At 38.2% G+C, this 17,282-nt stretch overlaps 1 protein-coding gene across 1 annotated transcript; it reads left to right on the top strand.

Moving 5' to 3' along the window:
- Positions 1-4,826: 4,826 nt before the first annotated feature.
- On the top strand, positions 4,827-16,897 carry etv7 (ETS variant transcription factor 7). Its single transcript, XM_067447359.1, is given in 11 exon segments — positions 4,827-5,180; positions 5,697-5,811; positions 7,014-7,178; positions 7,268-7,387; positions 9,058-9,135; positions 12,444-12,608; positions 12,717-12,733; positions 12,735-12,786; positions 12,789-12,859; positions 12,944-13,044; positions 16,190-16,897. Coding segments are annotated over 11 exon segments (1,098 nt in total). The 5' UTR covers positions 4,827-5,144; the 3' UTR covers positions 16,368-16,897.
- The last annotated feature ends 385 nt before the right edge of the window (positions 16,898-17,282 follow it).

The raw sequence follows: 17,282 nt of genomic DNA, 5'->3' as shown, positions 1-17,282 counted from the left end.
AAACCAAAACCTGTGATTTTAGATTTGTCTTTTTTAGTCAACGATATTTCATGTTTATATAACGTTAGTCACAATGTAGGCTATGCAGTGCCTGTGATGTAGCCTAGAAATCTAGACGAACCCAAGCGGCAGCAAATTTAATTTGCCCGCGAGTGTCGTCTAGCAACTCTCAATACCCTTCTGAGCTGTATTCGCCTAACTTTTGTCGGGCCAATCACATCGTGTATAGAGTCAGTGTGCGGGGCCATAATGATGACGGCCGAGTTGCGTTTGCGTGCTTCTACTAGACACAGAAACTGGCGAACGGCGGTCTTTCGAATCAGCTTTGACCGCGACTCTGGAAGACTTGGAGTTAAGCTTTTCTCTGAGAAAAGAACAAAGAACGGCACTGAAGTCATTCTTAAAGAGGGAAGATGTGTTCGGAGTTTTGCCGACCAGATACGGCGAATGTTTAATCTGTCAACAAGCTCTGTTTCACATTTGTGGCTCTGGTTGGTTTTAGTGCTATCCTATCGCGTGCAGAGGGAGTTTGAAAGACAACCGTTTATCCGCCCCTCGGATTGAGCTGTCAATGGAGAGTTTCCAGACCAAACATCTTGATGTGGGTCTGGCTTGTCAGGCTACCTGTGATGTACTCTGAAATACAAGCATGCAAAAACATCATACTTAAGGTCTCAAAAAAAATATATATTATATATATATATATATATATATATATATATATATATATATATATATATATATATATATATATATATATATATATATATATATATATATATATATATATATATATATATATATATATATATATATATATATATATATACAGTATTGTTCAAAATAATAGCAGTACAATGTGACTAACCAGAATAATCAAGGTTTTTAGTATATTTTTTATTGCTACGTGGCAAACAAGTTACCAGTAGGTTCAGTAGATTGTCAGAAAACAAATGAGACTGTACAAACTGTACAAACTTTGTACAAACTCAAAACTATTTTGTACAAACATTTTTTTTTCTTCTGGGATTTAGCAATACTGTGAATCACTAAACTAATATTTAGTTGTATGACCACAGTTTTTTAAAACTGCTTGACATCTGTGTGGCATGGAGTTAACCAACTTGTGGCACCTCTCAGCTGTTATTCCACTCCATGATTCTTTAACAACATTCCACAATTCATTCACATTTCTTGGTTTTGCTTCAGAAACAGCATTTTTGATATCACCCCACAAGTTCTCAATTGGATTAAGGTCTGGAGATTGGGCTGGCCACTCCATAACATTAATTTTGTTGGTTTGGAACCAAGACTTTGCCCGTTTACTAGTGTGTTTTGGGTCATTGTCTTGTTGAAACAACCGTTTCAAGGGCATGTCCTCTTCAGCATAGGGCAGCATGACCTCTTCAAGTATTTTAACATATGCAAACTGATCCATGATCCCTGGTATGCGATAAATAGGCCCAACACCATAGTAGGAGAAACATGCCCATATCATGATGCTTGCACCTCCATGCTTCACTGTCTTCACTGTGTACTGTGGCTTGAATTCAGAGTTTGGGGGTCGTCTCACAAACTGCCTGTGGCCCTTGGACCCAAAAAGAACAATTTTACTCTCATCAGTCCACAAAATGTTCCTCCATTTCTCTTTAGGCCAGTTGATGTGTTCTTTGGCAAATTGTAACCTCTTCTGCACATGCCTTTTTTTTAACAGAGGGACTTTGCGGGGGATTCTTGAAAATAGATTAGCTTCACACAGACGTCTTCTAACTGTCACAGTACTTACAGGTAACTCCAGACTGTCTTTGATCATCCTGGAGGTGATCATTGGCTGAGCCTTTGCCATTCTGGTTATTCTTCTATCCATTTTGATGGTTGTCTTCCGTTTTCTTCCACGTCTCTCTGGTTTTGCTCTCCATTTTAAGGCATTGGAGATCATTTTAGCTGAGCAGCCTATCATTTTTTGCACCTCTTTATAGGTTTTCCCCTCTCTAATCAACTTTTTTAATCAAAGTACGCTGTTCTTCTTAACAATGTCTTGAACGACCCATTTTCCTCAGCTTTCAAATGCATGTTCAACAAGTGTTGGCGTCATCCTTAAATAGGGGCCACCTGATTCACACCTGTTTCTTCACAAAATTGATGACCTCAGTGATTGAATGCCACACTGCTATTTTTTTGAACACACCCCTTTCAACTAATTCAACTAATTGCCCAATTGCACAGCCTTAAGAGCGTGCATATCATGAATGCTGGGTCTCATTTGTTTTCTGACAATCTACTGAACCTACTGGTAACTTGTTTGCCACGTAGCAATAAAAAATATACTAAAAACCTTGATTATTCTGGTTAGTCACATTGTACTGCTATTATTTTGAACAATACTGTATGTATGTATATATATATATATATATATATATATATATATATATATATATATATATATATATATATATATATATATATATATATATATACACACAAAATTAATCGCCTTGTCAAATGACTGTTGTATGGTGGAAAAGGTGACGTTTGCTAGAAGGAATGCGTTAATGATCTGTACGTTAAGCAACGGTTGTATTTTGTAATACAAAATAATATTACCCTTTGTCATTAGACGCACTATTTAGTTTGCTAGACAATGCTGTCTCTCTAAGAAATTTTCAATTTAATCAGAAATTGTTTAAACAGTCAATAAGTGGATAAATCGCTACGTACTGCTTGCAGGAATATAGTTGCCACTTTCTTCAGTTTAAGATGCTAAGCAAAGCTTGCTTAAAATGGGCCAAACAATTTAACAATCTTGAATTAAATTGTTGTGGTATCCGATTATAAACATCAACCATGACTGTTGACATTTTGTATCTGTGGGAAGGGTATAAAGTCCTCATGTCCCCTGCACAGCCTGGAACATGACATATGTGTCCATGAGAGCTGCTGTTTACGCTATCCTCAGTGTCTTGTTTACCTGCAGTCCTGATGATTCGGCTCCGCCTGACAATGAACATGTTTGGACAGATGCAAATGTTTGGGGCGTGCATATAAATGATCCCCAATGATTGCGTCACGGTTGGGTTCATGTTGAGAATCACTTATTTTTCCGTGGTGTTTTTATGCACAAGATTTACATAAGAAGTAGGAGGCAATGGTGTATGAGACCTACAGTATGTGATGTCCATGTACTGAACTCTTATTATTTCACTGTGGCAAAAGTTAATTCAATTTTTCATTCTAGAGCACCTTTAATAGAAATCAGACTTTGCTTTTTTATTTATTGTAAATAATTAAACAAATGAAAATAGCATGGACAAAAATGATGGGATCCCTAACCTAATATTTTGTTGCACAACCTTTAGAGGCAATCACTGCAATCAAACGTTTTCTGTAGCTCTCATTGAGACTTCTGCACCTGGTAACATAGTTTGGCCCACTCTTCCTGAGCAAACTGCTCCAGCAGTCTCAGGTTTGATGGGTGCCTTCCCCAGACTCCAAGTTTCAGCTCCTTCCATATATGTTCGATAGGATTCAGATCAGGACTCATAGAAGACCACTTCAGAATAGTCCAATGTTTTGTTCTTATCATCTTGGTTGATTTTAGCCGTCACGTGTTTTGAGTCATTGTCTTTTTGGAGGACCCATGACCTGCGACTGAGACAGAGCTTTCTGAAACTAGGCAGTATGTTTCGCTCCAGAATGCCTTGATAGTCTTGAGATTTCATTGTGCCCTGCACAGATTCAACGCACCCAGTGCCAGATGCAGCAAAGCAACCAAAACATAACCGAGCCTCCTCCATGTTTCACTGTATGGTGTTCTTTTCTTTGAAAGCTTGATTTTTTTCCGCCTGTGAACATAGAGCTGGTGTGACTTGCCAAAAAGCTCCAGTTTTGGTTCATTGGACCAAAGGACATTCTCCCAGAAGGATTGTGACTTGTCAGCATTTCAGCAAATTCCAGTCTGGCTTTTTTATGTTTATCTTTCAAAAGTGACTCCTCCTGGGTCTTCTTCCAAAGATTGGGCAAAGACATGTGTGACACTGATTAAATAAATTAACTTGAAATATCACTATAATCCAATTATTTATTATATTTTTTAAAAGGTACCAACAAATGTGTCCAGGCCATTTTAGAATATTTTTTGTAGAATAAGCAATAATTCATTTCTTTTAACAACTTCTTTGCTTTATTCTATGACATACCAAAGGCATTCAAGTATACATGATAAAATAGCTTTTAATTGAATCACTTTTCCATCAGGAGCAATGAAGCATTATTTCAATGAGCTGTAAGGCCGGGTACCAACAAATTTGAGCATGTCTGTAAATATACCCTTTTCGTAGGCTACCTTATTGCTTATGCATACTTTCACATGTGCAGTAGCCTATTTAAATTATTCAATCTAAAACATTTGTATCAATAGCCTAATGAAACAATTAAGGGAATGGACCATTTAGTTGATGTGATTCTTATTCATAAATCAATAAAGAAGAAAATAATAGGCCTGTGTGTACATTTAAGTTGAAGATTTATAAAAAATGTTAATTATTAGTATTTATTTTTTTCAATTCCGTTTTAATGGAATTTTGCTTGGCTAATAATTGAAATGCGCAAATCTTGGGGAAAGGGGGCGGCAAAATACCTCAACAGAAAATTGCTGACAGAAATTGATAAACATAACGATAAACAAAACTAAAAGTAGGCTAGACAAACTAAACAGGGACACGTAGAGACTCAGAGCTAGGCTATATTTGATATAGTTTGCATTCAAGTTTCGCTCTTTTTCACATCCCACGCATTTTAGCTTAACACTTTCTGGCCTTTCAGGAAACACCAGATGCTATTGGATTAATAAACGCGTCTTGTCCCTGGGGTGTTTGTGAGATTTAAGTGCACACGCGCACACACACAGCCCCTGGCAGATCCGCTCTATCAGGGCTCTTTCGTTTTCATTTCCCGGAAGGATTCTTAATTTTGTGCAGGCGATCCGCATAAGAAAAAGACAAACTCTGCTGTGGACCACTACGACGTCACGCGACTCCAAATGCTTTCTTTGGAGTATATGTCGACCAGTTGTTGATATTTTAATCACTTATTGATATTGTCGCGAATAATTAGAAGAGTGTGTCAAGTCTTGAAGGTTGAAGAACATGAGTGACGCCTCCTCACCGCCACCTTTAATAAAGGTAAGAGCTACGGTAGACTCACAGCAGGAAATAAGTGCATTGCATAGGCTACTACTGTTTATGATTTTGAATGAGCAATCTTTATAAGTGCCTCAATAAAGAACGTACTAAAGTAATTGAAACGCATAAAATCACTCAAAACTGCTCATTTTAAACAAATGTTATATAGCCTATTCAACTGTTTTGTTAGTTTACAAACCCTCTCAAAGCCATAATATGAAAGTAAACTATTAGTGTAGATTTTTGATGCAAATCTATATCCTATTAACAATTTAGACGAGAGTGTAAAATTGAAAATAAAAACTGTGCCTCAAATTTACTTTCACTTTTGCTGTGTGTGTTTGTTTTCATTCAGCAAGATAGAGTCTTCTGTCCTTTCTGGTTCATTCATATAAAGGCATTATTATACATCACTGAAAACATGAAAGGGAATTAAAGGCTGAAATAAAGACTCCCCTTATTTTTCTTTAAATATTTTTATTGAAGTAAATGTGTCTTTCTGCTTTCCCTTCCAAGCTTCAGCAGAGTTGTAATGGGAACGAACCCTCAGTTTGCGCGGCAGTCCTGCCCAACCCTCCCTCCATGATCGAGGCCATGCCTGATGAGCTGTGCAAGCTACCTGGAAGACTACGTATGTTCCCTCATAAAACACATTAAACGCATAAACTAAATATGTTTAAGGTGCATTCAAGGGAAAATGTACTCGATATCAAGCCGTTTCAAACATGGTTTCTTCCGTAGAACACAATAAATATTCACCAGAGCTGCACATTTCCACACAGTATCCACTTGGCGCAATGACAGTACCTTAAAGCATTTGTCTTCATATATTTTTTTTCAATTCATTTAATGGTTTATTTAAAAGGGGACAGTGCATTTTCATAAAACACATGAACAAACATGGTTAAAAAAAGCCAGAATTAGCCAAAAGGCTATTTTTCATCTGTAGTCCCCTGGCCAAGATGTAAAAAAAGCAATTAAATACAAACAGAAATATACATTTACAAGTCTACGGCAAATTGACTACAATATAAATGACACTGTAAAATAACTTAATACGTTGTGCCTGTTACAATAATCAGACACACAAAAAACACATTTTCAAAAATGGCTATAGTGTATCTAATATATAGTACAGCTCAATAGACTCGACTTTTAATGTTGGCAGACATAGGTGTTAATGAGCCAAATTTTCAATTTTTTTGTAAAGGCCTTATAAGTATTGAGCTTATATTTGTCTACACCTAAAGCCCTGCTTACTCCTGGTGTTAAGATGTGTTTTAGTCTATCGGATCACAAATGGATGACGCTAATTACAGGTGTAAAGGGGGTCAAAAGGTTGTGAGCCTGTCTACTTTCGACCACTTCCAGAGGTAGTCAAAGCCAAAACCAACCAGATTGCTTTCATGGTGTAAACGCTCATGCGGTCCAATGCGTTTCCATGATCTCTCACTATTCCTGATTTCTAACACACGCTGTGTTCGTCCTGATTGTGGCTGTCAGAGCAGAAATGAAAGCTGTTTATCCGGTCATGTTCATATATAAATTGTGTGAGGTTATTTCGTCCATTAGATCGAAAGATCTGAAAAAGCCTGTACATCTGTCTGTTTTCCCTGCTGATATAAATTTCCGTCTGTTCCTCATGCACATTGCAAGGCTCCATAAGACATGAAATTGTAACAAACTACTTTTTATAGTGCTTATATGTTTTTTCATAGGCACTTCACACTGTCTGCTTTCATTATTGGACAGTCTGCACATTATCTCTTAATGTTTCCCACAGAAGAAAAAACGAATCATGACTCAATGTATTTTCTGTTGTGTAATGTACAGGGATCAATCCTTCTCTGTGGGATAAGGAGGATGTGAATCTCTGGCTGCGCTGGGCTCAGAGGGAATATTCCTTGCGCCGTGCGGACCACCAAAGATTTGAGATGAATGGAAAGGCTCTTTGTCTTCTCACCAAAGACGACTTCCGCCTCCGCTGTCCCAGCTCTGGTGTGTGATAGTAAAACAGTTACAGTTATCAGTTTTGTCCAAACCTTTTATAATAACTGTGCACTGTGGATGATAACTGCTGTGAACAGGTGATGTTCTGTATGAACTCCTTCAACACGTGAAGCAGCAAAGGAGATGTGCAATCTTCAGTCCACTGTCCAACTCCAACACACAGTCACAACAGACCCTCGACACGCATGGGACGACAGGTGATCTGTCTATCTGTCTAAATGTCTGTCTGTCTGTCTGTCTGTCTATCTATCTATCTATCTATCTATCTATCTATCTATCTATCTATCTATCTATCTATCTATCTATCTATCTATCTATCTATCTATCTATCTATCTATCTATCTGTCTGTCTGTCTGTCTGTCTGTCTGTCTGTCTGTCTGTCTGTCTGTCTGTCTGTCTATCTATCTATCTATCTATCTATCTATCTATCTATCTATCTATCTATATCTATCTATCTATCTGTCTCTCTCTGTCTGTCTGTCTGTCTCTATCTATCTATCTATCTATCTATCTATCTATCTATCTATCTATCTATCTATCTATCTATCTATCTATCTATCTATCTGTCTGTCTGTCTGTCTGTCTGTCTGTCTGTTTATCTGTCTGTCTGTCTGTCTATCTATCTATCTATCTATCTATCTATCTATCTATCTATCTATCTATCTATCTATCTATCTATCTATCTATCTATCTATCTATCTATCTATCTGTCTGTCTGTCTGTCTGACTGTCTGTCTGTCTGTCTGTCTGTCTATCTATCTGTCTCTCTCTCTGTCTGTCTGTCTGTCTCTCTCTCTCTCTCTCTCTCTCTCTCTCTCTCTCTCTCTCTCTCTCTCTCTATCTCTCTATCTCTCTGTCTGTCTGTCTATCTATCTATCTATCTATCTATCTATCTATCTATCTATCTATCTATCTATCTATCTATCTATCTATCTATCTATCTATCTATCTATCTATCTATCTGTCTGTCTGTCTGTCTGTCTGTCTCTCTGTCTGTCTGTCTGTCTATCTCTCTCTCTGTCTGTCTGTCTGTCTGTCTGTCTATCTCTCTCTCTGTCTGTCTGTCTGTCTGTCTGTCTATCTCTCTCTCTCTCTGTCTGTCTGTCTGTCTGTCTATATAAGAAAGAAAGAAGAAAGAAAGTCTGATTTCTTTCTTTCTTTCTTTCTTTCTTTCTTTCTTTCTTTCTTTCTTTCTTTCTTTCTTTCTTTCTTTCTTTCTTTCTTTCTTTCTTTCTTTCTTTCTTTCTTTCTTTCTTTCTTTCTTTCTTTCTTTCTTTCTTTCTTTCTTTCCGTGTTCCTTGTTCTGTTCTCATGAATTTCTCCTATTATTGATAAATGTCTAGCTTCCTACTTGAACAAGTGCCAGGGAATACATGAAACGGCTTGCCGGCGCTTGCAGCAAACACATCGTTGAAGGAACTGAGCCACTGATTTTGCTCCAGTATGCCTCTGAGTCCTTGTAAAGGGAAGCATACTGTATACTCGGTTCTGTATTTTTTGGCAAGTACTTTATAATTGATTCTGACTGGAAATACACCGATCTACTTCATTTGTGAAACACAGAGTTAAATTACACCCATTCCTTTATGCAGGAGGGAATTTCCTGGTTGCAAAACGAACAGTGTTGCCAATAGGTGTGGCTAAATCTGACTTAACTCCATTAAAGCAATATTACACATTTATTTTACTTTCATATTTGCCTTTTTGCTTCGGACTTGACCCTGTAATGTTATGAATAAAATGCTAATTTCCGTTGCAATTACAGCTGTAAATAGCACTTGATAAATGGTCTTGCAGGTCCTTGTGTCTCCTCTAACAGAGGTGTTCCTGTTTGTCCTGTGAATCCAAATTCTCGGTTGCTAACAGCTGGATGCAGCACACATCAGAACCAGGAGGGGAAACCCTTGTCTGCTGATCCTGAGCATCCACAAGCCATGCAAACAGGTCAGTGTTTCATCCATCTTTGTTATAAATCCTGGAACTGGCTCTCAGGAATTTATGCAGATTTAGTAAATAAAACCGTTCTGATAATCTTTATTTTGCCATTATTAAGGGGTTCATGATGAAACATTATGAAATTAGTTTGTGATAATATGATACAAAGGCCATTTAATAAAAAAAAAAATATTAAAAAAAGAAACTAAGTTCAAATAACCTCTGCTAAATCGAAAATATACTGCTCAAAAAACACTTTTTAATCAGTGAATCTGCCACTGCAACACATTTCTCCCTGAGACCAGAGTTCGGCGCTGATAACTGTCTTACTGGCAAAGTTCTGGTAAGACCACTGGAGGAGGTTAGGTTATTGTTTGTTTATAATGTTATACATGGGCTTTCCCACATAGAGAATTATGAGACGGCCGCCTCTGTCTGTCGACAAAACTCAGACAGGACAATTACTCAGATTCGGCCTGCCGAAATAGGCTATTGTCACATGATCCTGCAGCAATCACTCTTATATTATGATTTGCTGGTACAAAGTCATTTAAAGCTATACCATAGCTGAATATACGGGACAAAGATATTATAGGCCTACTAATATTATTTTCATCGTTAAATTAAAGTTGACGGAAACTCGTCTTCCCTCTGCTGCAGCTGTCAATCATCATCTCCGTTCAGCATTCAAACTGCGCGTCGCGTTCGGCTACGACAGTCATAAAACTCTCCAAGATCATATATTCTCATTATAATACTTGATCTGTAAATAAAGGACTGTGGATTTGAGTTTATAGCTGTTTCTGAATGATGTACTCGCTATTGGGTGACAGCAAGGACTGCATTGGCATCACACACACAATACCTGGAATTTAAAAGTGTGTAGAAACAAATGATCAGTAAATGAATGTTTCTTAACACATCTGTTGGGCAGATTATAGACTAGGATCTGAGCGCTCAACATCTCTTCTCTCTGTGCCGTGAACTCTTCAATACGGAGCCAGTGTTCAGTTTTGCTTTAAACACATCATTTTGCACATGGGATGCGCATTTGCTCTTTGGGTCGCTCTGATTTTAACATGGGCGTCGGAACCATTGTGTGTGGGTGGGACAAGACCCACTCACTTTTTAAGACCAATGATATTGGACCCCCTCACTTTTATCGTCTCTAATTCAGCACATGTCTGCTTGCGTTGACTACCCCTTAACCGAGAAACTTATTAAGAAACTTATAATTAAACACGTGTTAAACGCTTTATTTCCCCTTTTCTAATATTTTCTATTTTTTTATTGAAAATAAATACCTTTCCGATCTGAAATGTGATGGGGAAAGGGATTAGAGCGAGTGTGGCAAAAGACGGATTCGAACCTATGCTCGCGAAAGGCCTATGCGTCAAAATTTTGTGCTAGGCGTCTTACTCCTACTCTATAGGCAAGGTAAATATTTCAGTGATTTCTGTAATTTTGTTTGGCCCAATCAATTGTTTAGTAAACGGCATTTTTTCTGTCTGGATACGGAGCATAAAGAACATGCAACTTGTTCATTATCATTATCTGTGAAACTGTTGATTTCTATGGCAGTTAAATGAATACAGCCTTTTTATTATTAGACTATTGGTATTGACTGGTTTGAGGTCTTTTTTGGTATAGGAAAGGGATATGGCCTAAAACGCACCATAATGCAGGAAATCACATCTATGAAATCATTTTATTTTCAGACCCCCCACAAACCAATTTCCCCACCTATCATATTTTGTCTTATGGGTCCTGCACACTGTGCGATTTTTCAAAATCCTTTGCGAATGTCCCTTGTCAGACTGTACGAACATGATTCCCGATGCAAGCCATGTCACACTGTAAGATCTCAGTTGTCATTAATGTCAGACTGCACGATAGTTAAGGTGCGCTAAAAACGGACGCACGCAAGAAAACTCACCCAGAGTTTTATATCATAATGAATGACGTGCTGGGTGACGGTGAGCTGCATTACACGCGTGACTGAAATGCTGGCTACAAATAAATTTCTAGCTCTCGTTTTGGTCATAGTTTGTCTTGAAAAACCGAGATATTTGACTGTCGTCGTAGGAGAAGTCACACTGCAGGATTCTGTGCCAAATCTTCTGACACTGCCAGAATTTCGTCTGAGGTCAAATTTGATCGCAGCGCTCATTAATCGGCTGCCGGTGAACATGTCAAACTAACGATCAAAGACGTCAGATTTTAGCCTAGGATCAGAGGAATCTTTTAGGATTTGCTAAATTTGTCTCAGACGAACAAATCGTGGGCAAAATCGCACAGTGTGCACCCGGCTTTAGCCGCTACTGACCCACCCACTTTTTATTTGCTTTCGACGCCCATGGATTTGAAGCCTTTCATATTATGGTTTTGTGCACTGAACGATTATTAGAAGCCTGTCTTGTTCTCTCGTATCTATCATATCTTGGCTGCCCCCTTAAAAACTGCACATTATGTTTACAATAAACATCTTGTAATGTTATATTATTTTTATATATATATATATATATGCTACATGATCATGCCGAACACTGCGAGTGTGTGTTAGAAATCAGGAATGGTGAGAAAACATCGTGCTTGGTACGTTTTTCCAATTTAAACTAAACCTGGGTCTCCAGCCAAATGTCAACAGAACTCAACAGCACTGTGTTACCAAGTCTGCGGTTTTCCCGAGGGTTGTTTTCCATGTCCGCGGCCCTGACGGGTTAAAGCGACTTCAATTATGTGATATAAAGACCCAGGAATGTGAACTTTAGCAGGTAACCTTGCCAAAATAACACACATTTTACCCCTCAAATGCCATTTTCTTTCCAGAGAACCCCTCCCTGAAAAGCTATTGGGCTAGTTGGTGGGTTTTGTTGTAAAAACTTGTCAACCCTGTCTGCACGCACGCTGGAATAAGTAACGTTAGAAGAAAAAGATGAGTGTAAACAATCTTTGCCGGGTTGTAAAAAAAAGAAAGAATTTAAGGATACACAGTTACTTACCGACACGATCATCATTTCAGAGAGTAATAGTGAAGGTGAATGCCTATACGAACAAGCTCTCTGTTTAGGGTTTGAACACAAATAACCCAAGCCCCTTTGATGACGTGCATGATTACGTTACTGTTGATCATCTGTCCGTCATCGTCTAAAGCCCGCCCTGATGATTTCATTGGTCCGAACAGTTTCTGTTCAGACATAATCACTCCTCAATGGATCAAGTCCAGACCGAACTGCCCCAGCTCAAATGTTGTGGGCGGGGCTGAGTACGGCTGGCATCCAGGCTACCAGCCCTCACCATTTATCCATATTTTGCAGAGCTTTCTCAACATTCTCCCAAAGAAAAACTGCAACAGACATCTCCAGACAAAACCAGACAGCCTGCAAAAGTTTACTGTACAGATGAGCCTCTCAACCTGTCCAATAAACCTGAAAGACCTGCAAACACCACACACACCACTGAGGCCAATGGAAAAATCGCAGGTACTCACGCATGCTATTAAAGACATTAACAAAAAACAAAAAAAAAGAATACAAATTACTGTATTTCTGAAACCACAAAGTATCATGCTTTTAACCATTTTTCATTAGACTGCAAACTCTTATGGGGACTATGTGTACCACCTGCTGTCGGACAGTAGGTATGAGGCCTTCATCCGTTGGAGGATTCGGACGCCATGATCTTCAGAGTGGTGGATCCCAATGGACTGGCACGACTCTGGGGCAACCACAAGGTACTGTAACAGAAGAAACCCGCTAACTTCTTTTGTGTTTAAGTGTTATTTACAATAATAGGGTCTGTTTGTCTGTTATTGCAGAACAGGGCCAATATGACCTATGAGAAAATGTCTAGAGCATTACGTCATTACTACAAGCTCAACATTATCAAGAAAGAGACAGGGCAGAGGCTGCTCTTCCGGTAAGTGGACTCATTTGAAGCACATTTGTCTTTGTCATTGCTCAAATGTCGGAGTCGACTTGTATGGGTTTTCAGTTGTTAGTTGAAGGTGATGCCGATATAATTCCTATATAAATCCATTAAATGAAGGAAAATGAGACATGAGAAATTAGCTTGTATGGACTGCACATTTGTAGTGTACTTAAAGTATATTAAGTCACCTAGAAATCAAAATTGATTTTTTATATTTTTTATGGAATATTGCAGCTTATTATAAATGATTAATCTGTGCACACTATCATTTACACAAAAAATTAATAATGAATGTGCCCTTATAATCTTTAATCATGAAAGGACACTTTAATGACTATGTTTCTTAACACACTTTTAAAAAGTGCACTTTTTTAATAATGTCAAATTAAAGTACATTTAATTAATAATCCTGTTTTAATAATCTATTGTCGTGTTTTAAAGAAGTACACTTAATTAAATGTTGACTAACATACTAAAGTACATGTAAAGTACTTTTATTATAATTTTATGTGTAATGTTACTATACTAGAGTGTAAAGTTCAGTACTACCTGTACATGTAAAGTTATATTTTTAAACGTACTAAATTGCAACTTCATGATAAATGACATTTTCAATAGAAATAACATTAAAGGTGGGGTAAGTGATATCTGGTAATCGTTGTTGATATTTCAGATCACCAAATCAAACACCCCCTACCCCCAAAAGGGTCTCGGCCCTATTTTGATAGCTCCGCCCCACACGTAACCCAGACAAAGACTATGGCAGATTCTGTGTTACTAATCCAGGTCGAATATTCAATGAAAAAGTCACCCCTTCCATCACAAAAACACAAACTGTTCTCATGAACAACTCGATAGTACACGAGCCGACAGTCCAACTAACGACATATTACAATTATGACAAGATTAGAGGTATAGCGATCCCAAAACACAAACCGCTCTCATGAACAACTCGATAGTACACGAGCCGACAGTCCAACTAACGAACATATTACCATTATGACAAGATTAGAGGTATAGCGATCCCAAAACACAAGCTGTTCTCATGAACAACTCGATAGAACATGAGCACGACAGTCCAACTAACGAACATATTACAATTATGACAAGATTAGAGGTATAGCGATCACAAAACACAAACTGTTCTCATTAACAAGTCGATAACGTTAGTAAAAAAGCATGATAGTCCAGCTAACAACATATTACAATTATGACCGGATGGGTTATATCGATGAAAAGAGGAAACAAACATATATTAGGAGTATTGTATGTTACCTGTCGAACACATTTTGTGAGCTGACGCTTGAAACCTTGAAACACTGAGGGGATTTAGATGCTCCATAAGGTGTGGGTCTTTATCATCGCTGAAGTGAGCGACAATACGATCGCAAATGGACAAACAAGCGAACATGACACACGAGCATATTCAAGCAAAAGCAGCATATATTAGTTATCTCTTGGCTAATGTCCGTCCTGTGTGACTCGTGTGTTTTGAATAATGACGCATCGCGCACTGAGCCTCTCGTCTCACCACTGACACGCCCCTTACCTGCTGATTGGCTACAAGTTTGTTATTCCACTCGGCCCGATTCCTTTTTCTAAAACGGTTTTGAAGTAACACTTACCCCACCTTTAAGGTATATTTTAGTTTACCATAAATGCTTGTCAGTGCTTTTGCCAGTGCACTTTAAACAAAAAGGCAATAGATTTATGACACAAAGATGCACTCAGGTCTCACTTGACCCCTATTTTAATTTAGTATTTTTTTCATGTTATTACGTTGTTTAGAGCATTAAGAAACTGATTTGTTTTTGTTGAAAACATTTTTTATTCATATGTTATGGTATGTCCTCATAAGTGGGCACCAGGAAATAAAAAGACATGAAATTACATGTGTAAGCAAAAACAATGGGATTTTGATTCATTCACCAATACATTTTAAGGTTTCAGGATTTTTTGTTTAAAGATGATTCTCAAGCATGTTATGACAGATGCAACCGAATGAAATGATAGTTTTACTTTATGCAATATGTGGGTAAAACTGTAAAACTGATGGGTTTTCCCATCCAATCAATGCAATCTACCTATGCACTGTATCTTATTTGCTTATTCTTGTTGCAGCATGTAATGAAAAAAAAAGTGTATTAACAGGAGTAATAGATGGCAACATTTTCATAATATCTATTATTTTAAACAACATTCATATGTAATTTATTTCCCTATTCACTTGTTGTGTCTCCTAAAATGGTTGAAATGTGTCAGATTTAAATGATAATTACAAAATATTATCACATTTCCATGAAATGTGCTAAAGTTGATCATTCAGTCATTTTTAAAGACCAAGGAGAAGTTGTTGTTAAAACGGTGACATGTATGTAGTATCACTAAATATTCCACGGTCAACTGTTAGTGGTATTATAACAAAGCGGAGGCAATTGGAAACAACAGCAACTCAGCCATGAAGTGGTAGGTCACGTAAAATCACAGAGCGGGGTCAGTGCATGCTGAGACAAATTGTAAAGCACTGTCTGGCAATTTGATGGATGACTCTGTATTTGCCAGTTGCCAGGAGAACGGTACTTGCCTGACTTCATTGTGTTGTCAAGTGTAAAGTTTGGTGGAGGGGGGTTATGGCGTGGGGTTGTTTTTCAGGGGTTGGGCTTGTCCCCTTAGTTCTAGTGAAATGAACTCTAAATGCTTCAGCATACTAAGACATTTGGGATAATTTCCTGCTACCAACTTTGTGGGAACAGTTTGGGGATGGCCCCTTCCTGTTCCAACATGACTGCACACCAGTGCACACATTGTCGAACCATAAAGACATGGATGAGCGAGTTTGGTGTGGAGGAACTTGACTGGCCTGCACAGAGTCCTGACCTCAACCCGATAGATCACCTTTGGGATGAATTAGAGCGGAGACTGAGAGCCAGGCCTTCTCGTCCAACATCAGTGCCTGACCTCACAAATGCGCTTCTAGAAGAATGGTCAAATATTCCCATAATCACACTCCTTAACCTTGTGGAAAGCCTTGTTGCATGCAACATGTTGCAATTTGTGAAATCAGGTTCTGCATTCTGGCCCATATGTTACTCAATCCCTACTTTCTTTAAAACTGTCCCTCTGTCTGCTGCAGGTTCCTGAAGACCCCTGAGGAAATATTGCAAGCCAGGTCAGAGCGTGCAGAACCATCTCCTGATAGTCCTGTGTCCCCTGATTACAGAGAAGACGCTCTGGAAGTATCACCTGTATCAACCCCTACTACCCCGAGCCCCAGCTCTGATCACAACTTCAGCATATCACCAATCCCATGACACTCACTTCTACATTCTTACTAACTAATCAACCTTACCTTTAGGAATGGAAAACCCCAGAGTTAAACGTCCGATAAAGTGTGATGTGAAATACAGACTGTCATCTACAGCATCAGAGATTGTTGATATCCTGTAGACAGAGGAACCATTTTAATACTTTAGAAGATGCTCAGTTAAAGGGTTAGTTCACCCAAAAATGAAATTTATGTCATTAACAATAACTAACATTGTCCTGCATGTATTAGCAAGCTCATCAAGACTTGAGTGGGAACACAGTGACTTTTGAAAGGAGAATTCTGGAAAAGATATGAAGCTGTAGTTCGGTCAAATTAGAAAATTCTGTCATGTACTCGATCTCGTGTCATTCCCAACCCTGTTATTTGTTGAAGAAAAAAAGGAGAATGTCTTTTGAAAAAAACATTAGGTAGCTCTTCTTTTCTATCTCCTCGCCCTAATGTCGTTCCACACCCGTAAGACCTCCGTTCATCTTCACACACAGTTTAAGATATTTTAGATTTAGTCAGAGAGCGTATCTAAGTGAATGCACACTATAATGCACACATGTCCAGAAAGGGAATAAAAACATCATCACAGTAGTCCATATGAGACATCAGTGGGTTAATCAGAATCTCTTGAAGCATCGAAAATACATTTGGGTCCAAAAATATAAAAAACGACGACTTTTGTCTTCTCTTCTCTAGGCATTGTCTTCTCTTCCGTATTCCTCAAATAAAGATTCAAACGGCCATGAATCAGTGAATCGATCAATGATTTGGATCGCCTGTCAAACTGCCAAACTGCTGAAATCACGTTTGACTCTTTATTGAGGAACACGGAAGAGAAGACAATGCTGAATAAAGTCGTAGTTTTTTATATTTTTGGACCAAAATGTATGTTCGATGCTTCAAGAGATTC

This window comes from Pseudorasbora parva, chromosome 6, assembly GCF_024679245.1.
Source record: "Pseudorasbora parva isolate DD20220531a chromosome 6, ASM2467924v1, whole genome shotgun sequence".
NCBI lineage: Eukaryota > Metazoa > Chordata > Actinopteri > Cypriniformes > Gobionidae > Pseudorasbora > Pseudorasbora parva.
The sequence above is the reverse complement of the archived record's forward strand: the minus strand, read 5'-3'. Positions and strand labels throughout refer to the sequence as shown.